At 37.7% G+C, this 19,881-nt stretch overlaps 1 protein-coding gene and 1 pseudogene across 1 annotated transcript; both read right to left on the bottom strand.

Annotated features, from left to right (window-relative positions):
- Nucleotides 1-14,608: 14,608 nt before the first annotated feature.
- Nucleotides 14,609-17,526, bottom strand: LOC143616982 (G-type lectin S-receptor-like serine/threonine-protein kinase LECRK3; annotated as a pseudogene).
- Nucleotides 17,527-18,052: 526 nt separating this feature from the next.
- Nucleotides 18,053-19,881, bottom strand: LOC143617347 (U-box domain-containing protein 62-like). Its single transcript, XM_077089941.1, has 8 exons — nt 19,572-19,881; nt 19,245-19,488; nt 19,084-19,165; nt 18,926-18,983; nt 18,750-18,835; nt 18,584-18,679; nt 18,434-18,504; nt 18,053-18,345 (listed from the first exon to the last, which is right to left on the bottom strand). Exons 1-8 carry the CDS (start codon nt 19,879-19,881, stop codon nt 18,219-18,221), a joined length of 1,074 nt encoding a protein of 357 aa, XP_076946056.1. The 3' UTR covers nt 18,053-18,218.

The raw sequence follows: 19,881 nt of genomic DNA, 5'->3' as shown, positions 1-19,881 counted from the left end.
TCTTTCTTAGATGGGTTTTCCTTCGGTCTGGTGTGATTGGATTAGTGGTATTTTGTTGGCGACTAGATCATCTGTTCTTGTTAATGGTTCTCCTACATTCGAATTTGGGTGTCATAAAGGCATTCGTCAAGGTGACCCGCTATCGCCTTTTCTTTTTATTATTCTGATGGAGGCTTTTTCAGGTATGTTGAAACAAGCCTGTGATATAGGTGCGTTTCATGGTATTACTCTTCCTAATGAAGGTCCTACTTTATCCCATCTTTTGTATGCGGATGATGCTATGATTATGGGAGAGTGGTCTTCTTTTAATTTTGATAACTTGAAACGTATTCTTCACATATTTTACTTGTGTTCGGGGCTAAAGATTAATCTCCATAAATCAGTGTTATTTGGAGTAGGTGTAGAAGATGGTGAGATCGATATCCAAGCTGGTTTCATGGGTTGTAAGCCGGGTAGAATCCCGTTTTCTTATCTAGGGATTATGGTTGGCGCTAACATGAATAGGGTGGTTAATTGGGAACCGGTTGTGTCCAAGTTCAAGAAGAGGCTTTCTAAATGGAAAGTTAATTCGTTATCTATTGACGGTCGGTTAACCCTTATTAAATCGGTGCTGGATAGTCTTCCCACTTATTATTTTTCGCTTTTTAAGGCACCAAAGAAGGTTACCAATGATTTAGAAGCTTTGATGAGAAGGTTCTTATGGGGTGGTTCGGATGAAGTGAGGAAGATGTCATGGGTGGCTTGGGAGGTAGTCACCAAACCTATAAAAGAAGGGGGTTTAGGTATCGCTCGTTTAGAGGTTAATAATCAAGCGCTGATTACTAAATGGCTTGGGAGATTTCTAAATGATCATCACGCGATGTGGAGAAGAGTAGTGTTGTCTATTCACGGGTCCTCGCGCGGTTTTTGGGCTTGCTCCGGTTAATAATGGGGTTCCCGGGGTTTGGAAGAATTGTGTTATGTTTTGGAACAAATTTAAGGTTGATGGTGTGGGTTTTAATAGAGTGATCCGGGCCACAGTTGGGAATGGTCGCCAAGTTCGGTTTTGGATGGATTTGTGGTTGGGTTCGGCGCCGATTATGGACAAGTATCCGTCCTTATATGCGGTAGAAAAACATAAAAATGTCTTGTTAGCAGATCGGTTGGTGGTCACTGGATCCTCTCGTCGCATTGTGTGGGATTGGCTTAGAGCTCCTTGCTCCCAACAGGAGGTGATCGAGAAGCAAGAGTTGGAAGATCTCCTTCAAGGGGTGGTGATGGTTGACCGTGAAGATTCATGGGCTTGGGCGGTTGGTAGCTGCAAAGAGTTCGAGGTTTCGTCGATTAAAAGTTGGATGGTGCGGTCCGTTGTGGATGCTGGGAGTTTCGGTTTTCAATGGAGCGATTGGGTCCCGAAAAAATGTAATATTTTTATGTGGAGGGCCGTTCTGGATTCTCTTCCAACCAAGGAGGCTTTAGCTAGACGTCATTTGCATTGTGGTCATCATAGTTGCGCTTTATGTGAGAGTAATGAGGAATCGCTCGAGCACTTGTTAACCGGGTGTTTCATTTCTATGGCCGTTTGGAATGCGATTGGTTCATGGTGCAACATACCTAGATCTTTTGTTTTCCATGTCAATGATCTGGTGGAAGTGCATAAGTTTAGTGGTGCGACGGGGAACAAGAGATTGATTATTCATGGCATTGTCATCATTACTTGTTGGAGGATTTGGCGGGCTAGGAATGAAAATATTTTTTCGGGCAAGAACACTAAGGTGGTAGAAATGGTTGCGGATATAAAATCTTTGGGTTTTCTTTGGTACAAAAATAGATCTAAGATAGGGGTAGTGGATTGGAAAAGATGGTGTTTATTTGATGTATCGTGATTGTTATTTTTGGTTTTTGGCTTTCGGCGTCTTTCTCCGTCTTGGTGATAGTCGTTGGTGGTGTTTGTTTTTTATGAAAGTTAATTTTCAAAAAAAAAAAAAATCTAAGGTCGCGAAATTTGCTGTTAATTAAAAATAAGTACATAAATAATTAAATATTATTAGTTGTGTTACGTTGCTGAGATTGCGCCGTATTATTTTCATTGTATCAAGAAAAACGTGCAATTTGTCCACCAAATTTTATTGAATATATTTGATTATTTGGGGCGGCAATTGAGAAATAAAATGTTAGATGCTATCAAACTATTTGTTTATGTATTTATCTATTTTATTTGTAATCTGACTAATAAATGAAAAAAAAATACAAGACTAATTCATTTATAAATAAAGTACATTTAGAGTTAGGAAGTTATTTAAAAAAAACTAATTTATTTATTGAAAGTTATGAATTACCGATTTTTAGTTTATTACCGAACTTCGTAGTGCGATCCATGGGCGTTGTTCCTTGAATCCCACAAGAGGCCACTCTTCAACCCTGTCAGGTGCTGCCTTGAATCCGCCAAGGAGCCGTGCCCTTACAATCCCCTCATGATACTGAAGTCATAAAGATTTTTCAAATCTGAAGTCACAATAGTCTCGGACAAATGTGTAATTTACATCAAATAGCCTTTGGCTTAGTAGTATCAAGAATTCATAAGGTTTTTCCCCACCAAGAGGCGTGATTTCGATTCCCATAGTTATAAAAAAAATGTAACTTCTGCTACTAAAAAGTGTGTCAATTACTTCCTAACTTGAACCGATATCTATTGTGAATTCTATTTGGCCTACAAGTAAATTTTGATTACCTAGTGGTCTAACACTACTAAAGTCACCAACGTATTCTGTCACAACTTTTTTCTATTTATATATAAAACAATTTGTAACATTTTGATTAGAAGAAAAATTAGTAAATTGTTCGTTAGGGGCATACGAGGTTACTTTTCATTCTGATTCATATTATTCTTAAAAACAAAAGTAAAATTTAGAAATGTCATTGGTCACATTCCAAATATGGATTATTAAGCCGTGTATTTTGTTTAACTAGCAAAGGGTAGTTAAAGCGTCACATCAACGTCATGTCATTGTCACGTAGACATTAAACTTTAATTAACTCACTTTTTAACATGCGCGTTGTGGGTTAATAGATTATTTTTTTTAAAGAAATAATAAAAAGTGTGATTGGTTGTTAGTAGAGGTGGACCCTAACTTTTAAGCACTCGTGAACGTTGTTGTGATGGAGGATGGCGCCCCATAACGCCTCCACAACACTCAGTGTTATCGATCAGTATGTCATAACTAGTTTGCCTAAAACTTATATATCGTATCGTGATAATACTATCTAATTACCAAATCATATGACATTGAGATCCGTTCATCCCTCGATTTTCTCCCAATCTCACTCGCAACCCTCTTTTTTTTTTGACATGTAGGAATTTCACATCTTGGACTCTTGGAGATATAACAGAATTGTGATTATGTCTCATGTTTCATTATTATAAAGTATAAATCATTATAAAAAATATTATTTAGCACCCGTGGATTGTTCTCTAAACGCTAATTTTTTGTTTACCTTATAATATCGATTAATCTTAAATAATTTTGAGGTTACGTGTGTATTGATTATATTATTGAATGATTTTGTTAACATCTTTCGCCAAATTCAATGATTAATTAAGATTAGCAAATGAATTTATGTTGGATTAGACGAGTAATTGTCAAGAATAACATGGCCTACCATGTTACTAGCACATGCAACTTCCTGAACTTGTGGCCGTATTTCTTGAATAAAAATTCAATCTCTTCTGCTGTTATTTGTAAACTAGTTTCATGTTGATAGTTGTAAACAATGGTGAAAATCAAGTTCGGTTGGCGTGCCCGCTGGTGTCGGTTTATGGTTTAATATTGATAAACCTAAACAAGGCCACATCTATCTTAATGTCAAATGGATTGACGAGTCAAAACAAGTTTATAGGACGCGAATAAGTTGCAATCAAGTTATAAACGAGTTAAACTGTCGACAATAACAGTTTGGTAGATGGTAATAACAATGTGATTGGGGTTAATGTATAATTTATATATTGTTTGTTATTTTAATTCTAGTTATAAACAAGGGGACGGGTTAATCTGTTTATATTTACAAACCAACCTTAATATAACCCGTTTATTAAACATGTTAGAATGGTTAACATGATTAAACGCAATCCAAAACTAATTATTTTTCTAGTATGATATTGAGAATTAAGAAATTACATATACTTTTTATTTAATAATAATAAGTATGATGTTCCCTTACCAATTACAGAAACTTTAAGCTATTTTTTTACCATTTACCTCAAGAAGCAATTTTTACAAATATAAAATAAAATAAATGTTTTCTAAAGATGGATGTAAATTAGTTGTATTTATTAAACTAAGGCTAGGTGTGTGTTTTAACTTGAGAAACTCGAGCTCGATCTTACCTTGTATCGAGCTCGACTATGTCTCATACCAGGCTCTATCTTTAAAGCTAGAGCTCGACACACAATGAGTTTGTATATATTTTTTTAATTTATTTATTTGATTGATTTATTTTTATTATTATTAACAATAATATGTAATTAATGTACTATTATCGTATATTAATATGTATTATGTAATTACCTATTATATCATAGTATATACATGTTCTTATTTATAATAACCGGCCAAATCAACTTGATAGATGAACCATCTTATAGCCATAGATAAATTCATTTTATTATCACTATAGTCTATACATGCATAATTTGAAATGTTAAGAAAAAGGCACTATCAGAAAATAAAGCAGTCAGTTATCATTCGGCTTAATAGACGTTATAAGGATAATACTAAAATTAAGTTCCAACTTCAAAATGGTCCGTATGACTTTAAAACCAAACTGAAGAAACATTAAGTGAACCCTGGACAGATTATAGATAATCTGGGGGTTAAGTAATGTTTCCTACGGGGATGAGGTCTAGCAGAGAATTGTTCTTCAGACGACCTGCAAAACAGACACCGTAAGCTCGTCACTGAGAAGGGGGGGTTCCTCCTTGTGACCACCCTCCGGCGTGAGAATCAGACTAGATTGCTCTGAATATAAGTGTATATTAAGAGATTGCTAGATAAGATTGAGATATCAGATCATGTCCTTACCATTCCAAGGTGTTGGAGTATTTATAGCCGAAGGTAGGTTTCCTAGAAGGTACAGCCGGCTGAATAGTAATCTTGTTCCACCAACAGTGGACTACGCACAGGCCATGCTGGTTGGTGGGTAGGCTACGGCCAACAGTAAAGGTCGGCTGTATACTGTTCCTTTACTGCCGGCTACGCACTGTTCCACCAACTGTAGGCTGCGCACGTCCCCTCGTAAGGGTTGGTGAGTAGGCAGCGGCTAATAGTGACAAACAGTACTAGAGGGTGCTCCTCCTCGTATTGTTGTCGGTGAGCTGTCACCCTGTGATTGGTTCATGGGCTGCTTTGGTCAATTTGTCTGTTCCGCCCATACCTTAGTAGGTATAGTACGAAAGACCTTCCAGAAGCATACGGACTGGCTCACTTGGGCGGGAGTATTCCCGCCTTGCTCATTCCTTCATGTGACTACTGAAGTAGCTAATGCCTTGTGCGTGTAGCCTTGCTGTTAGTGCGGGTAGCCTTCCCTGATGGCTTGTATCCGCAGCTGCGGGAACAGGCGGGGTACTTCACCATTGGGAGGCTTTCCCTGCGGGTACAGCTGGCGTACTGCGCGTAAGGTTCTTTGAGCATGGTGGGTCCTGCTGGAACAGTTGGTCCTTGCGCAGACGTCCCTGTTCAAGGTGAGTCTTGCGGGTCCAACTGGGCTCTGCTGGGACCTACCTCTTCAAGTCCCCCCAGTCCAATGTTCTTCTCATGAATTATTAATAAGTGAGGTGAACTTTTGGACTTAGCTAGGGTTTTTGAAAATGGTTTAGTTTTTAGGTTTTCCGTGGTGATTCTTCCCGCGGTTTTCCTGATGTCACGCAGAAATTCCCGACTTTTCTGCTTGATCTTTGGGTATGAAGCGGGTAGGTTTGTAACCTCCTCGCACGTCAGGAGCGTTGAGTCCCATTTGTGTGGATTCTCCATGGGGTCTTGGTAGTTTTTAACATAGTGATCGATTATGCTAAAACCACCAATTCCATCTTGGAGTTTCAGACAATATAGTTCTCGACCCTCCCGTCATGCGGGAATGTTATTCCCGTTTCCGCAAGCATGGCCCAGAAAATCCTTCTTGGTTTGAATTCCCTGCAGAGTGCTAAGTATGTGAAGGGGTTTGCCTTTACACTGTACCCGCATCCGTCTTATGGTTACTTGTTTGCCAAGGTTTACTTGGCTTCAATTCCCTGCGGGTACTAGGTATGTGAAGGGTTTTGCCTTTACACTGTACCCGCATCCGTCTTACGGTTACTTGTTTGCCAAGGTTTACTTGGCTTCAATTCCCTGCGGGTACTAGGTATGTGAAGGGTTTTGCCTTAACACTGTACCCGCATCCGTCCCACGGATGGCGCCAATGAAGAAACATTAAGTGAACCCTGGACAGATTATAGATAATCTGGGGGTTAAGTAATGTTTCCCACGGGGATGAGGTCTAGCAGAGAATTCTTCTTCAGGGGACCTGCAAAACAGACACCGTAAGCTCGTCACTGAGAAGGGGGGGGGTTCCTCCTTGTGACCACCCTCCGGCGTGAGAATCAGACTAGATTGCTCTGAATATAAGTGTATATTAAGAGATTGCTAGATAAGATTGAGATATCAGATCATGTCCTTACCATTCCAAGGTGTTGGAGTATTTATAGCCGAAGGTAGGTTTCCTAGAAGGTACAGCCGGCTGAATAGTAATCTTGTTCCACCAACAGTGGACTACGCACAGGCCATGCTGGTTGGTGGGTAGGCTACGGCCAACAGTAAAGGTCGGCTGTATACTGTTCCTTTACTGCCGGCTACGCACTGTTCCACCAACTGTAGGCTGCGCACGTCCCCTCGTAAGGGTTGGTGAGTAGGCAGCGGCTAATAGTGACAAACAGTACTAGAGGGTGCTCCTCCTCGTATTGTTGTCGGTGAGCTGTCACCCTGTGATTGGTTCATGGGCTGCTTTGGTCAATTTGTCTGTTCCGCCCATACCTTAGTAGGTATAGTACGAAAGACCTTCCAGAAGCATACGGACTGGCTCACTTGGGCGGGAGTATTCCCGCCTTGCTCATTCCTTCATGTGACTACTGAAGTAGCTAATGCCTTGTGCGTGTAGCCTTGCTGTTAGTGCGGGTAGCCTTCCCTGATGGCTTGTATCCGCAGCTGCGGGAACAGGCGGGGTACTTCACCATTGGGAGGTTTTCCCTGCGGGTACAGCTGGCGTACTGCGCGTAAGGTTCTTTGAGCATGGTGGGTCCTGCTAGAACAGTTGGTCCTTGCGCAGACGTCCCTGTTCAAGGTGAGTTTTGCGGGTCCAACTGGGCTCTGCTGGGACTTACCTCTTCACAAACGAAGTTGTGCACATTGTTGGGAGAAACAAGAGGCAATAACCATCAAAGTTTCAATGGGCAGTTATTAACATGATATTTGTTGCATGTTAGCCACTAACCACAGACACAAACAGCCCCCACATGACCTTTCACAATTGAGGTACAATTTTCACATCACCATTGGGGTGCCATGTGCATTTAGTTGGTCTGTTTGTTCACCCTCCTCTATGGACCATGTCCTGATGTCTACTAACTATTTAGTAGGGGTGTAAATGAGCCCAGCCGCGTTGTGTGCTACTCGAGATCGGATTGTTAAAAGCTCGAATATGTCCGAGCATGAACTGATGAACGTGCTTGAGCTGCAACGGCTCGTGAGCTACTCAGGCTTAGCTCATTAAAAGCTCGAATTGAACCCCAAACTCTCAAATGACCTTGTTTAATAAACGAGCCCAAGCCCAAGCTTCATTTATCGGGCTCAAAGTGGCTCGCGAGCCTAAACAAGCTTATTAATTATACATATAATCTTAATTCATGTATTAAATATATATTGTACAATAATATTTATTGTATATAAAATTATGATAAAAATAATTAAATAATATATTAGGTTATATATAAAACTTATAATTTAAAAATATAGAAAAGTAAATAATAAGGTACATAAATTAAATAATATATTATACATGAGCTGAGCTCGATCCAAGTTCGAGCTTGAAAAACGACTCACGAGCAAAGCTCGTGCATTAGAAAAAGAGTACGAAACGAGCCAAGCTCGAGTCTAGTTGAGCTTGGGCTCAGCTCAACATTGGCATTTTGGCAACCTCATAGGTCTAGGTTAGAGTAACATTGGCATTTTGGTACCGTTACAGTTACCAAAATCGGTACCGATTTCGTACCTTCGGTACCGAATCGGTACCAAAGTTTTGAGTTTCGGGATCGGTATGGTACCGGTATTTCCCGAAATTTGACCTTCAATACTGGTACCGAACCAAATATTTCGGGATCGGTATTTTGATACCAGTACCGGTACGGTATCGTGCTCATCCCTAGGTTAGAGCATTTCCATCATAGTTTTAGTTTCTAGTAAAAGTATTCATCAAATAAGCATAGTCTTTTTATTTTTTCTCAAAACTAAATTCAGATAGTTTTGGTTTTAGCCAAAACCCACACCGAACCGCACCACATACACCCCTAACTTATAAACCTTGTTTGCAAATAAAATTTTAAAATTTCATGATTTTTATTACTTTCATATGAAGGATTACATGAAACAGAGTCATTTGTGCTGATAGTGTGGTTTTTCTTTCAAGTTCAGATTTGCTAATATCCTGTTTACTACAAAGCATAAGATGATCCGTAGCTCTCAAAGTAGGGACTAACTTTAAGCATTTGAACAGAAAAACTATGTGCAAGATATCAATTATTTGACTGATGAACACTGACTTTGTTGAAGATTACCATTTTCTAACTTTGTGCAATTCTTCAACCTATAATGAGACTTCTAATATATGTAATGAAGCTTCAATCACAACATAGTCTTCGCTTAATGCTTAGATATGTATTAATGCATTGTAAGTGTTTATGACTAATAATTCCTTATTTCACAAATATGCATAATAACTTACTTGTTCATCTGGATGATATATTATTACAACATGTTTATCTGGATAGAGTCAACTAATACACTTGAAGGGCAATTCCAATCTCTCCTCACATAATTGTTGACCTAATTTGTAACGAGTTAACAATCATGTCAGCATATTCCTAAAATGCATAATTGTGTCAATTTTGCTCAAATAGAACAAACACGAATGAGGGCATGTTCGTGTTTGTTCATTTAACTTTTAACCGTACACGAACACGGACATGAACAAAAACATTTAATCAAACAATTTCTTTACCGGGTATGATTGATATGTCCGTGCATTATAAAAAAGGCATGTTCATGTTCGTTCAGTTCGTTCATTTAAAACCCAAAAGAACAGCTAACGAACGTAAACAAACACAAACGACATAAACAAACAAACTTAATATTCTGTTGGTTCCGACTGTGCTCGCCGGAACGGAAAATTTGACGGATGTTGCATTTCAATCAGTCTCAAAATTCAGTTTGTTTTGTTTTCAGTTCGCTGTGTCAGTCTGATGCAGAATATGGGGCTGTGTGGATCCGTATAGTAATACGGGTCAACCCGTTATTACCCGACCTGGTTAATTTAATTGGGCTGAGTTGAGTTGTATCATAATCATAGTAGTGAGCTACCCTAATAATACTGGCCCATTTTCAGCCCATCAGTATCGGGCTTTATACATCCAAAACTTTATATCACATTATCAGTTTAGGGGAAAGTTAACTGTTAACATACTCCTTATGGGAATCAGGCATCATGTGGTGGCGTTGATAGCTAAAAGACAAAGGTACATGCACCAATCAGCCGGCGTCCCGATGATTGAGTGCTATGTGTCTTATGTAATATGTCCAAGGCTTGATGCAAAACTACTATCGAGCCGGGGGTCTCACCGGAAGCAGCCTCTCTATCCCCATGGGGTAGAGGTAAGGCTGTCTACATCTTACCCTCCTCAGACCCTACCATAGCTTTGCTATTGGTGGGATATACTGAGTACGATGATGATGATGATGATGATACTCCTTATGGGAATCAAGTTGAATGCGTTAATTTCATTTATATTTAATTCAAAGAGTTAAGTGTCATTTTAGTATCTGTGGTTTGACCAACTACGCAACTTTAGTACCTATTCATTATTTTGTGCAAATGGCTACCTAAGTTTCGAAAAACTTGCAATTTTAGTACTTTTTTCTAACTCCGTTTATTTTATCCGTTAAGCCAGGGGTAATTTGGTAATATCGTTATTTCTTTATTTTTTTCTTTTTTTAGTTACACTTCCCTAACTTCACATAATTATTAAATAGATAAAAAATCCGTTTAGGATTAAAAAAAAAAAAGAGAAAATACACAAAATCATCTGGAATCTTTCATTCTCAATCATATTCATCTCCGGCAAACATCAAAGGAGACACGGCTTATTAATTTCTTCTTCAAACTAAATTCTCCTTGTCGAAGATAGATCCATCGGAGCAATCCGTGGCAAGCCTCGCTGAAGAAATCCCACCCGTCTTCGAGTCTTCTTCTGTCGAACACGTAAACTGATCATGACTTTTCTTTCGGAGGAAGCATCCGGCGAACCCTCATGAACTCGTGACCTCCTATGTATTTCCAGATTCCATTACCGTTCGCTAGAGAATAACCGTAGATCCTGAAATCGTGCTCGTCTTTCACCATTTTGGTAAGACGTCGATTTCGTCACCGCTGATGACGGCAGCAATGTTGATGGTTTTGATGGCTCTACACACGCTCTTACCATCCCAATTCACCGCCTATTTTGAGAAATTTGGGGGATTTTGGTTAGGGTTTTGTAGATTGGGAGAATGAAGCAGTTAATTGTTAGAAGATGTGAAAGATTGTGGGTGATATGGTGGTGTGCCGATGAACTCAAGTTTTGGGGGAAAATTAATTAAGATGTGAAAGATATGATGGAATTTTGGTTAGGGTTTTATGATAATGAAAAGGGGTGTTATTAAAAAAAAAGAAAGAAATTAAAACTGACAAATACCCCTCATTTAAATAATGTAATTACGTAAATACCCCTGACTTAACGGATAAAATAAACGGAGTTAGAAAAAAATACTAAAATTGCAAGTTTTTTGAAACTTAGGTAGCCATTTGCACAAAATAAAGAATAGGTACTAAAATTGCGTAGTTGGTCAAACCACATGTACTAAAATAACACTTAACTCTAATTCAAATTTTATCAGTTTATCACATAACCATAAATTGACACATCGTGTTGTAAAATGTAATGTAAATTTTTATTACAAGATAATACTTAGAATAAATAAAATCATGTAAATATAATTTCTAGTATAAATCATTATCTTTTTTTATATGATAATGATAAATATTATACGCTATTATATGTAGTTGGTGGGATGTTGGTTCAACTTTTTTCTTTTTTTTTTGTTTAAAAAGGTACGAAACAGATAACAAACAATATAAAAACTTAATACATTTATACGAAGGTGATGATTTGAACTATTGTCTTCTACGAGAATTTCAAGAACGCCTTCTTGTAGTAACTTCAACTTTGTTCTTGATTACAACAATAAACAAATTAAAGGCTTACAATCTAATGTTTATGTTCAATAAGGATCCTTTAAAACAAATTTTGAGTCTCTCTTGAAAAACTCGACTGTTTCTGAAAGTAGAGCAACCTAAGCAGTTCTTGATTTATGTGAAAAACAACATGATGGTGAAAAAAAATTATAAGAATTCTCTCTAATCATGACACTCTTTTGTCTAACTTTTTGTGTGTGTTAGAAATGAACCATAAGGTTCGATATACTTATGCCAAAGCTCCATAGTCGATTATTTTATCTAAACGCAATGGCAATTTATTAGTCAAATAAAACCATCATTTAATTTAGACAAAATGGCAAAAATAGTCCTTTATGTTTGCACGTTTTTTCAATGGTCGTTCTTTGGCAAACTTAATGACAAAAAACATCCTTTATTCTTAAAAACTCTATCAAGGTATGTCCTTTGGCCCTAACCCAATTATCTTTTCTCGTTAAATCCGGTCATGTGCATTGCACATGAGGGTAGTATTGTAATTTTACATATACTAAAAAACTAAATGATATTAAAAATAAATCACTCTTTTTGTTCCATCTTTGTTCTCTCTCTCTCTCTCTGTGTATACGCTATCAACAGATCAGGCTCACCACCACTATCATCATCCCGTCCAGTTCAAGCTCACCACCACCGCTACCACCATCATTCAAATCCACCAGCATAGGCCACCGCACTCTTTTTCCTCAACAAAACCCCACCAGTCCACCACAACACAAAACCTCGGCCTGAATTTGGAACTCACCTCAACTCCGAAACCCCGCCAAGACAATCACTAGTAATGGTGGCAGTGTGTTTTAGGTTGCAATCATCTAAGGAACAAAAAGCCCATGTCTGTTTAATCTGATAGAGGCAAATCGTTGAGTAACTGGGGAATCAAAATTAGGGTTCTTGTTGAATTAGGTGATTCCGACCATGTCTAGGGTTCCGGCGGATGAAACATAAGGGTGTTGTAGAATGGTGGTGGTGGTTTGTGGCTTTTAGGGTATATGGTGGATTGATGGTGTGACGCTCTGGTGGTGGTCACCGGCGATGGTGGTAATGGTTACCGGAGATGTGGTGGTGATCATCGCTAAACAGAGATGGTGGAGATGGATTAGGGCTAAAGCTAGGGTTTTTGATTTTGTAATTATGAAGATTGAAGAATATTGTGGATTAGGGTTTTTAATGTGTGGATTTAGAGCTAAAGCAGCCGGCGGTGACTAGTAATGGTGGCTGTGGGTGGAGACGTCCAACGATGACTAGTAATGGTGGTTGTGGGTGGCGGATGACCGGATTTAATGGCCGGTGGTGCCTGGTAATGGTGGCTGTGTGTGTGTGTGTGAGAGAGAGAGAGAGTATTTACTTTTAAATATATTTTCTTTTTTATTTCCAATTTTTAAATAAATATGTAAATTTACAATACTACCCTCATGTGCAATGCACATGATCGAATTTAACGAGAAAAGATAACTGGGTTAGGGCCAAAGGACATACCGTGATAGAGTTTTTAAGAATAAATGATGTTTTTTGTCATTAAGTTTGTCAAAGAACGACCATTGAAAAAGCGTGCAAACATAAATGACTAGTTTTGCCATTTTATCTTTAATTTATGACATGTTAAGTTATTTAGAATTATGAGCCTTAGTAAAAAAATCGTCATAATGATTCATGAGAATTACTTAAGAATCAAAACCAAAACATCCATAACCGGTTTTATGAGTCAAAATCAAAATGTCCATTTGATTATGACAAAAAAATTCAAGTGTTAGCATTAGTCCAATGATCTAACCACAACATCGATAACTCACTTGTCCTAGCTCCATTTTGATCACTTTTTGGTTCGCTGTGAACCTCTCATGTAGTAGAACAAAGACCATGATATAATTATCTATATGCCTCTTATATAAATACAATTATTTAAGTTCAAAATTAGGAAAACTAACAATTTTCAACAGTTATTTCATATATGCACAACATAAATAAAATTGGTTGAAAGCATATTTTCTAGAGGCTTTAACTATGTATTAAGTGGAAATGGACTATGAGTTGTGATTTTTTTTTAAAACAGCAACATCTATTTTTTTTAAATAACAGGTTTGTAAAATTTGGGGTGCATGGTTAACGATGGTAAAACCATGGATCGAACTTGCCCCTTTTATGAAAAGTCAAGATTTCATAAACTATAATCCAAATTCTTGTATTGTTTTAATTATAATGTTCATTCTTTTTTTTAATCCCAATTAAGTTACCTTATATTTCAAAAGTTGTAATAAACCCAAGTTTTTAACATATTTAACATGTTACTATGCATACATGATTTTTTTTTTGGCAAGTTGAAAAAAAAAAATGAATACACATCAACTAATTATCGAGCGATTAAAAAAATAGTGACTTAATTAAAACAATAGTGAAATTTTGTTATTATTTCATAAAGTTTTTCATTGCATATTCTACTATAACTCTGTATCAACGCTTAAGTCTTAACTATTAACAACACTTGATACTGATATGACCCACGTAAGTGACACAGGCCCAACCGTGTAGTCCTGACCCAGACGTGTTACCACTAAGCCCACTTAGTTAACAGAAATGAATAATATGCAAAAATATAACCTTTCCATGTTATGCATGCAATCATGCATGAATGATGAGTATTAATTGGAGCAAAATTGGTGGTATTAATTGGAGCATAGTTGGTGGGAGAATTCTTGGAGATTCTTAAAATATATGTGGTCCATTTGGTTATTTTTCCTGTTTACTTTTAATCATAGGTTGCATTTGCCAAATTAATGTATTTAAATTCTCTTGGTTTTATAATGAAAGGCAGAAAATATTTTGTCTCATCCTATCTTCTTCCTTCGTATTATTTCTTTGGAGATTGGTTCATCTCAAATAGAACCGTAACAGATACTAATAATAAGTTGTTGCGCATTAAAAAAATAAAAACTTTAATACCACACATTTTTAAAATATCAAGCTCTCTACAAAGTACATTTTCAAATGAATTCAAACTCAACTGGTTAAATGGCACTAATGCAGAATTTAACCATAATATAGAACAAACCACGAGACCACTGAATGTAATGACACAACAAGACATGATATGGCAATGATGATTATAAGACATAAATTTGATGATTAATTATAGGTAACAGAGAACGGGAATGGGCATGGAGGTTCGATTACTTCAACACCGCCTTCGAGCATCTGGATCACCTTCCTCATGGTTGGCCGCAACGAAGGGTTTTCTTGTACACACCAGAGGCCAACCATCACATATGTTGTTAGCCTCTTGTAGTCGTCTAAGGCCTCCAAATCATTTGCAAGAAATGTGTCCAGACTACCTTCTTTATAGCAATCCCATGCCCAATCGGTTAAAATCACCATTCACCGCATCTTTGGAATCACTCTCAGAAACCACACTCTTTCGGCATGATATCATCTCTAGTAGCAACACTCCAAAGCTATAGACATCAACCTTTGTTGTCACTGGGGTGTTCCTAAACCATTCAGGAGCAACATACCCTTTCGTTCCTCGTATTCCAGTACTCGTTCGACTTTGATTCATCATTAAAAGCTTTGCCAATCCAAAGTCTGAAACTTTAGCATCGTAGCAGTCATCAAGAAGTATCTTTTGAGGCTTTATGTCACAATGAATGACTTGGGTACTACATTCTTCATGGAGGTATGCGAGTCCCTTTGCGACGCCTACAACAATACGACTCCTCAGGTTCCAACTCGGTCTCGTATCTCTAAACAAAAAGCCTGCCAAAGTACCATTGCTCATGTACTCGTAAATCAATAACCGCTGATCACCATCATCACAATAGCCAAGAAGTTGGACCAAATTTTTGTGATGAGTCTTCGCAATAGCATTGACCTCGGTTTGGAACTCCTTTTCACCATCTTGAAACACCATTTCTAGCTTCTTCACTGCAACGATATTTGTCCCTATTACGCCTTTATAGACTACCCCAAAAGCCCCCTTTCCTAGTACATCCTTGAACCCGCCAGTTGCTTCAACCAAATCTTGATATGTGAAACGAGGCAGATTGGTATCAACAGATTTACTACTTGGGTAATGATTTTTGGTGGTCTTGTTGCGCGTTCGTAAAATACCGACACAAATCACACCAATCAATATGAAAATTATAAACAGACATGTACTTAAGATCACAACTATCAAGGTTGTCTGACTTTTACGTTCTTGTGAAAACACAGGAGGTGTTTGTTGATACACGTCACCTTTTCGAGATTTCAGGAAGGCCTTTACGACTACTGAAGGATCCTTCTTTCCATTAGAGAGTGGAAGCTTCTTCTTCCAACATTGGTTGTCCCTGTAAACCGCAACAGCACAGAAACAATCTTGTAAGCAGAACGCTTTGCAACTGTCTTCATTAGTCGGCTGCACACGCACATAGTCAGCGTCCGGCCAATCAATGTTGGTGAGCTCGATGAAACCAAACTGGTCTCTATCGTAAATTCCATCGCAAGTTGGAGTGAAATCAGGTTTGCAGTCTCCGTTTCGATCATTGGGATCAAACAAAGAGAACCCCTGTGGGCACTCACAGCTTGGAAGGTTACCTTCAAGGCTGCAAACATTGTTAAGCCCACAAGCTCCGTTGCTGTCGGTCCCACCGATCCGGTCACATATGTTCCTTGGCAAGGACCATGAAACTTCCCAACTTGTATTGCCAGTAGGATTCTTAAGGTAGTAGTATTGAGTGAAAACGCCATTAGTATCTAGAGTTGCTCTTTGATAATAATCTCTAGAAGGAACCGCATCTTTCTGATTAAGTTCAAATATTTGGCCATTTCTTCTCAATATATACATGTACCCCATCGCATCAAAGATCAATTGTAAACCAGAATTCGATGTATTGGTGTCATCACGAGTGCCACTTCTATAGTAGACATTATACAGAATTCCTGAAGATATATCGCGCTTTCTAAGAATAAGATTCCCATCCGCAAGCAGACGCAACTGGAATCTTCCCGCAGAGAAGTTTGTGTTGCTTATCTTTGAATTGATGTCTTCAGCTCTCTCCATAACCTGAGAAGGTAGTATTGTATCTGTTGGAAAGCTAAAGCTCTCCCACATGTTGCGATTAGTGTTATCAACAATTACAAAATTACCAGTATCATTCATAAAACCATATGCAATGTTAGAAATATTGGATCCAGAAGTCCACACCACTTTGCCTTGAGGATCACTCAGTACAAGCCCAACCCCACCAGTTAGCTCAACCTTTGATCCTCCGGGCACCATAGGACCGTCTTTTGGGCACCATACAACGGTTCTATCGGGTATTTTGGCATACCATATTGACAACAGAAAGTTATCTTTTTCTTGAATCTGTTTAAACCCAAAGCCAAAATCACCAGATGGTGAGAGCCATGCTATGCCATTATCCGTGGCCGTGAGTGACTCACCCACCGGTACAGAATCGTTTCCATTTGTTTGTTGTGCTTTGATAAAAAATGGAAGAAAGGTGGTTAAAATGATGAAATATAGGACTCTAGTCATTGCTAGAATGATGTGTGATAAAGCGTACAAGTTATAAAGATAAAGATCATTGATTTCAAGTGAGCTTATAGAACTTTTGGAATCGATGAAGTCATTCTTGACAGGCAAATATTTGAAGTTTCCACAAAAAAGAAGCTGAACAAGTCTTTGGTTAGCATGCGGTTTTAAACGATCTTGGATAACCCGTAAAACACGTTAACATTTTTGTTTTATTAATCTTAATTTCGTTTGGACCATCTTTGGATATATCATATGCAAGGCCAGATGTCATCCCTCTAGGCTCTACACTAAATGTGGCATCTAAAGAATGTTCACCAGTTCACCATGAAAAAGAAATAAGTTGAAAGTTCTTCCCCTGCCAAAATATCTCCAACAAAGTCCGTAAAAGGTTGGTTGTTGTGGAATGGCTTTAAAGTTTAAAGTCCAAGTTAAAGCGCCACGTAGACAGCGAGACTTAAATAAGCAATTCTCTTTAAGACCTGTTACCATATTTACTTAAATAATATTTTATTAATTTTTTAAAAACTAATATGCAAAATGTTTAAAATCTGTATCAAATATCCAGAAATTTGGGATAAATCAACACTGTTTTAAATCGATTTAGGGTTTCATAACCTAACTCAAGACTTAGAACTCCAAAAGCAAAATTAGGGTTTCCAGCACGGACCAAAGAATATGAGTTGATCCAATTGGCTCATATTGTTTATGAGCTGCCTGCAGCACTGCAGCGCAACTTGACACACTATGCTCCTTGGTTATATTTGTATTGCTCAAAAATTACAAATTTAACTTTTAAATAGTTTCTCTCGAAAGAAAATAATTTCAAGTTTGAACTATTGCGGTTACAAGTTATCTCATTACAAGCTTTTAATATGAACAAAAATAATGATAAAATAAACAAATTTTCTAACATACATTCTTTGAAAATAATATATACTAATTACATTTTACCATTAGAGCTGCTGATAAAGATCTCAAGGTAAAATGCATTCAAACCAATATCACCTCTCACAAAATCATATACTTTATATGAAAATTTTCTACATAATTTTGAACCTGGATACAGATATACAAACACCAAAACTGTAGTAACCGACATTACCAGACAGAGGACGGCTTCCCGAGGCTAGAGCCAGTTGGGTGTCACGATCTTAGTTGAAGCTACGATGGAGGGCTGAGAATCTGGAATCTTGGCTAGAGACCGATATTGCAATTTAACACTCTCTGCATTATCAAGTGTCTTCACCACATACCTGTTTTTAAAGGTTTGTACATATGAATAAAGTATTTTACATTTAACATGGAACACATAAGAATAATAAAAAAAATATATAGATATACCATCCATTTAGGCATTGCGTTGTTACAATAGCTTCACAACCAACAAAACGAGACGGGGTTCTTTTATTGCCCTGAAAAAAATTCTTAAAAAGTTGGAACCTTGACACTGTATATGAAACTAGAAAGCAGATTCAATTCCTAAATAATAACCTTGATGATGACGCGTTCGGATACAGAAAACGGAAACTGAACGCCCCGGCCTCTTATTTGGTCCATAAGTGCTAAATCACAATAATTACTTTTATCCTGCATAAAATTCAACCTTTTTATGTAAATAACAATCTTTAAACAAATCCATGAAGAAATTATAACAAACCTGATCTAATTTATTTCTTCTTTTGGATGGACGGTTAGTTTGCAGCTCTTCTTCCCTAAGAAACGCGATAACAGCGGATCGCAAAGCTACACAAATTAAGCAAAAATATTAATATATTACCATACTTGATAACATCACATAAAGCATTAAATTTATGAAAATATAACTTTTCTTACATAAATTTGGAGCAAATGAGGTTTCTGAAACAGGGTGTGAACAAGTGTAGCATGCTTTCTACAAAACATATTATTATTATTATTATTAATCAAAACATAGAACAAATAGTTATAAACCAACAATCTAAATCATAATAACAAGACTTCACACAACTCACCATCCTCATGACATGCTGCATTCCACCGCTACCAAATGAATGGCCACAAGGTAATATCATAGCATCATCCATTAAAGCTCCTCTGTATCAATATAAAACCATAAACGTGTAATCTAAACATGAACTATATACAATGCCACATTAACAATAAATTAACTCACGTTAAAGGATCCGAGAGTATTGCTCTTAGTGACTCCCCCGATCCACCTGAATTTGAATAATCCTTTCTTCCACTAAACCCACAACCGTTGTCAACCAGCATACCTTTAAACCCGACTCCCGAACCCTCCACCCTGTTATACAACTGAGAGTAGTATAATTCACCGGTCGGGTCCACAACAGTGATAGCATTTTGATACTGATCCTCAGTTGAACTTGATCTTACAACATTAATAATATCATTTCCTAACATCAACAATAACATTCAAAACATACATGTAAAAATTAATCAATTACACAAGTAATCATACAATTAGCTTCAAACATACCAATGACATTAATTTTGTGAGCATTCTTATTCTTATTCTTATTATTATTATTATCATTATCACTGATGTTTACATCATCATCCGTATCGTTGCCATCGGTATCGGACCCATCGCCACTCGGTGAACTGGATTCCTCCGCATTTCTAATGTCCCACTCATGAATGTCACGGCGAAATTGGGTGGTGGACTGCGGTTGAAAGTGGTGGTTTTGATGTTCGAGGGTGAGGTGGCGTGTGGTCTTGTGATGGTGAAACTGAGGTGGATTGTGGCGGTTGGAGTAATGGTGGTTTTGGGGACAGTGTGAAGCCAT

The sequence above is a fragment of the Bidens hawaiensis genome, unplaced genomic scaffold (genome assembly GCF_021521415.1).
Source record: "Bidens hawaiensis isolate Kalapana, Puna unplaced genomic scaffold, B.hawaiensis_p1.1 tig00002307_1, whole genome shotgun sequence".
Taxonomy (NCBI): Eukaryota; Viridiplantae; Streptophyta; class Magnoliopsida; order Asterales; family Asteraceae; genus Bidens; species Bidens hawaiensis.
The sequence above is the reverse complement of the archived record's forward strand: the minus strand, read 5'-3'. Positions and strand labels throughout refer to the sequence as shown.

Coding starts and splice junctions, on each gene's coding strand:
- LOC143617347 (XM_077089941.1), bottom strand. CDS start 19,881: ATGGCTTCACACTGTCCCCAAAACCACCATTACTCCAACCGCCACAAT. Junction 18,984..19,083: donor TGCAGCATGTCATGAGGATG/GTGAGTTGTGTG, acceptor TATGTTTTGTAG/AAAGCATGCTACACTTGTTC. Junction 18,505..18,583: donor CCGAACGCGTCATCATCAAG/GTTATTATTTAG, acceptor AATTTTTTTCAG/GGCAATAAAAGAACCCCGTC.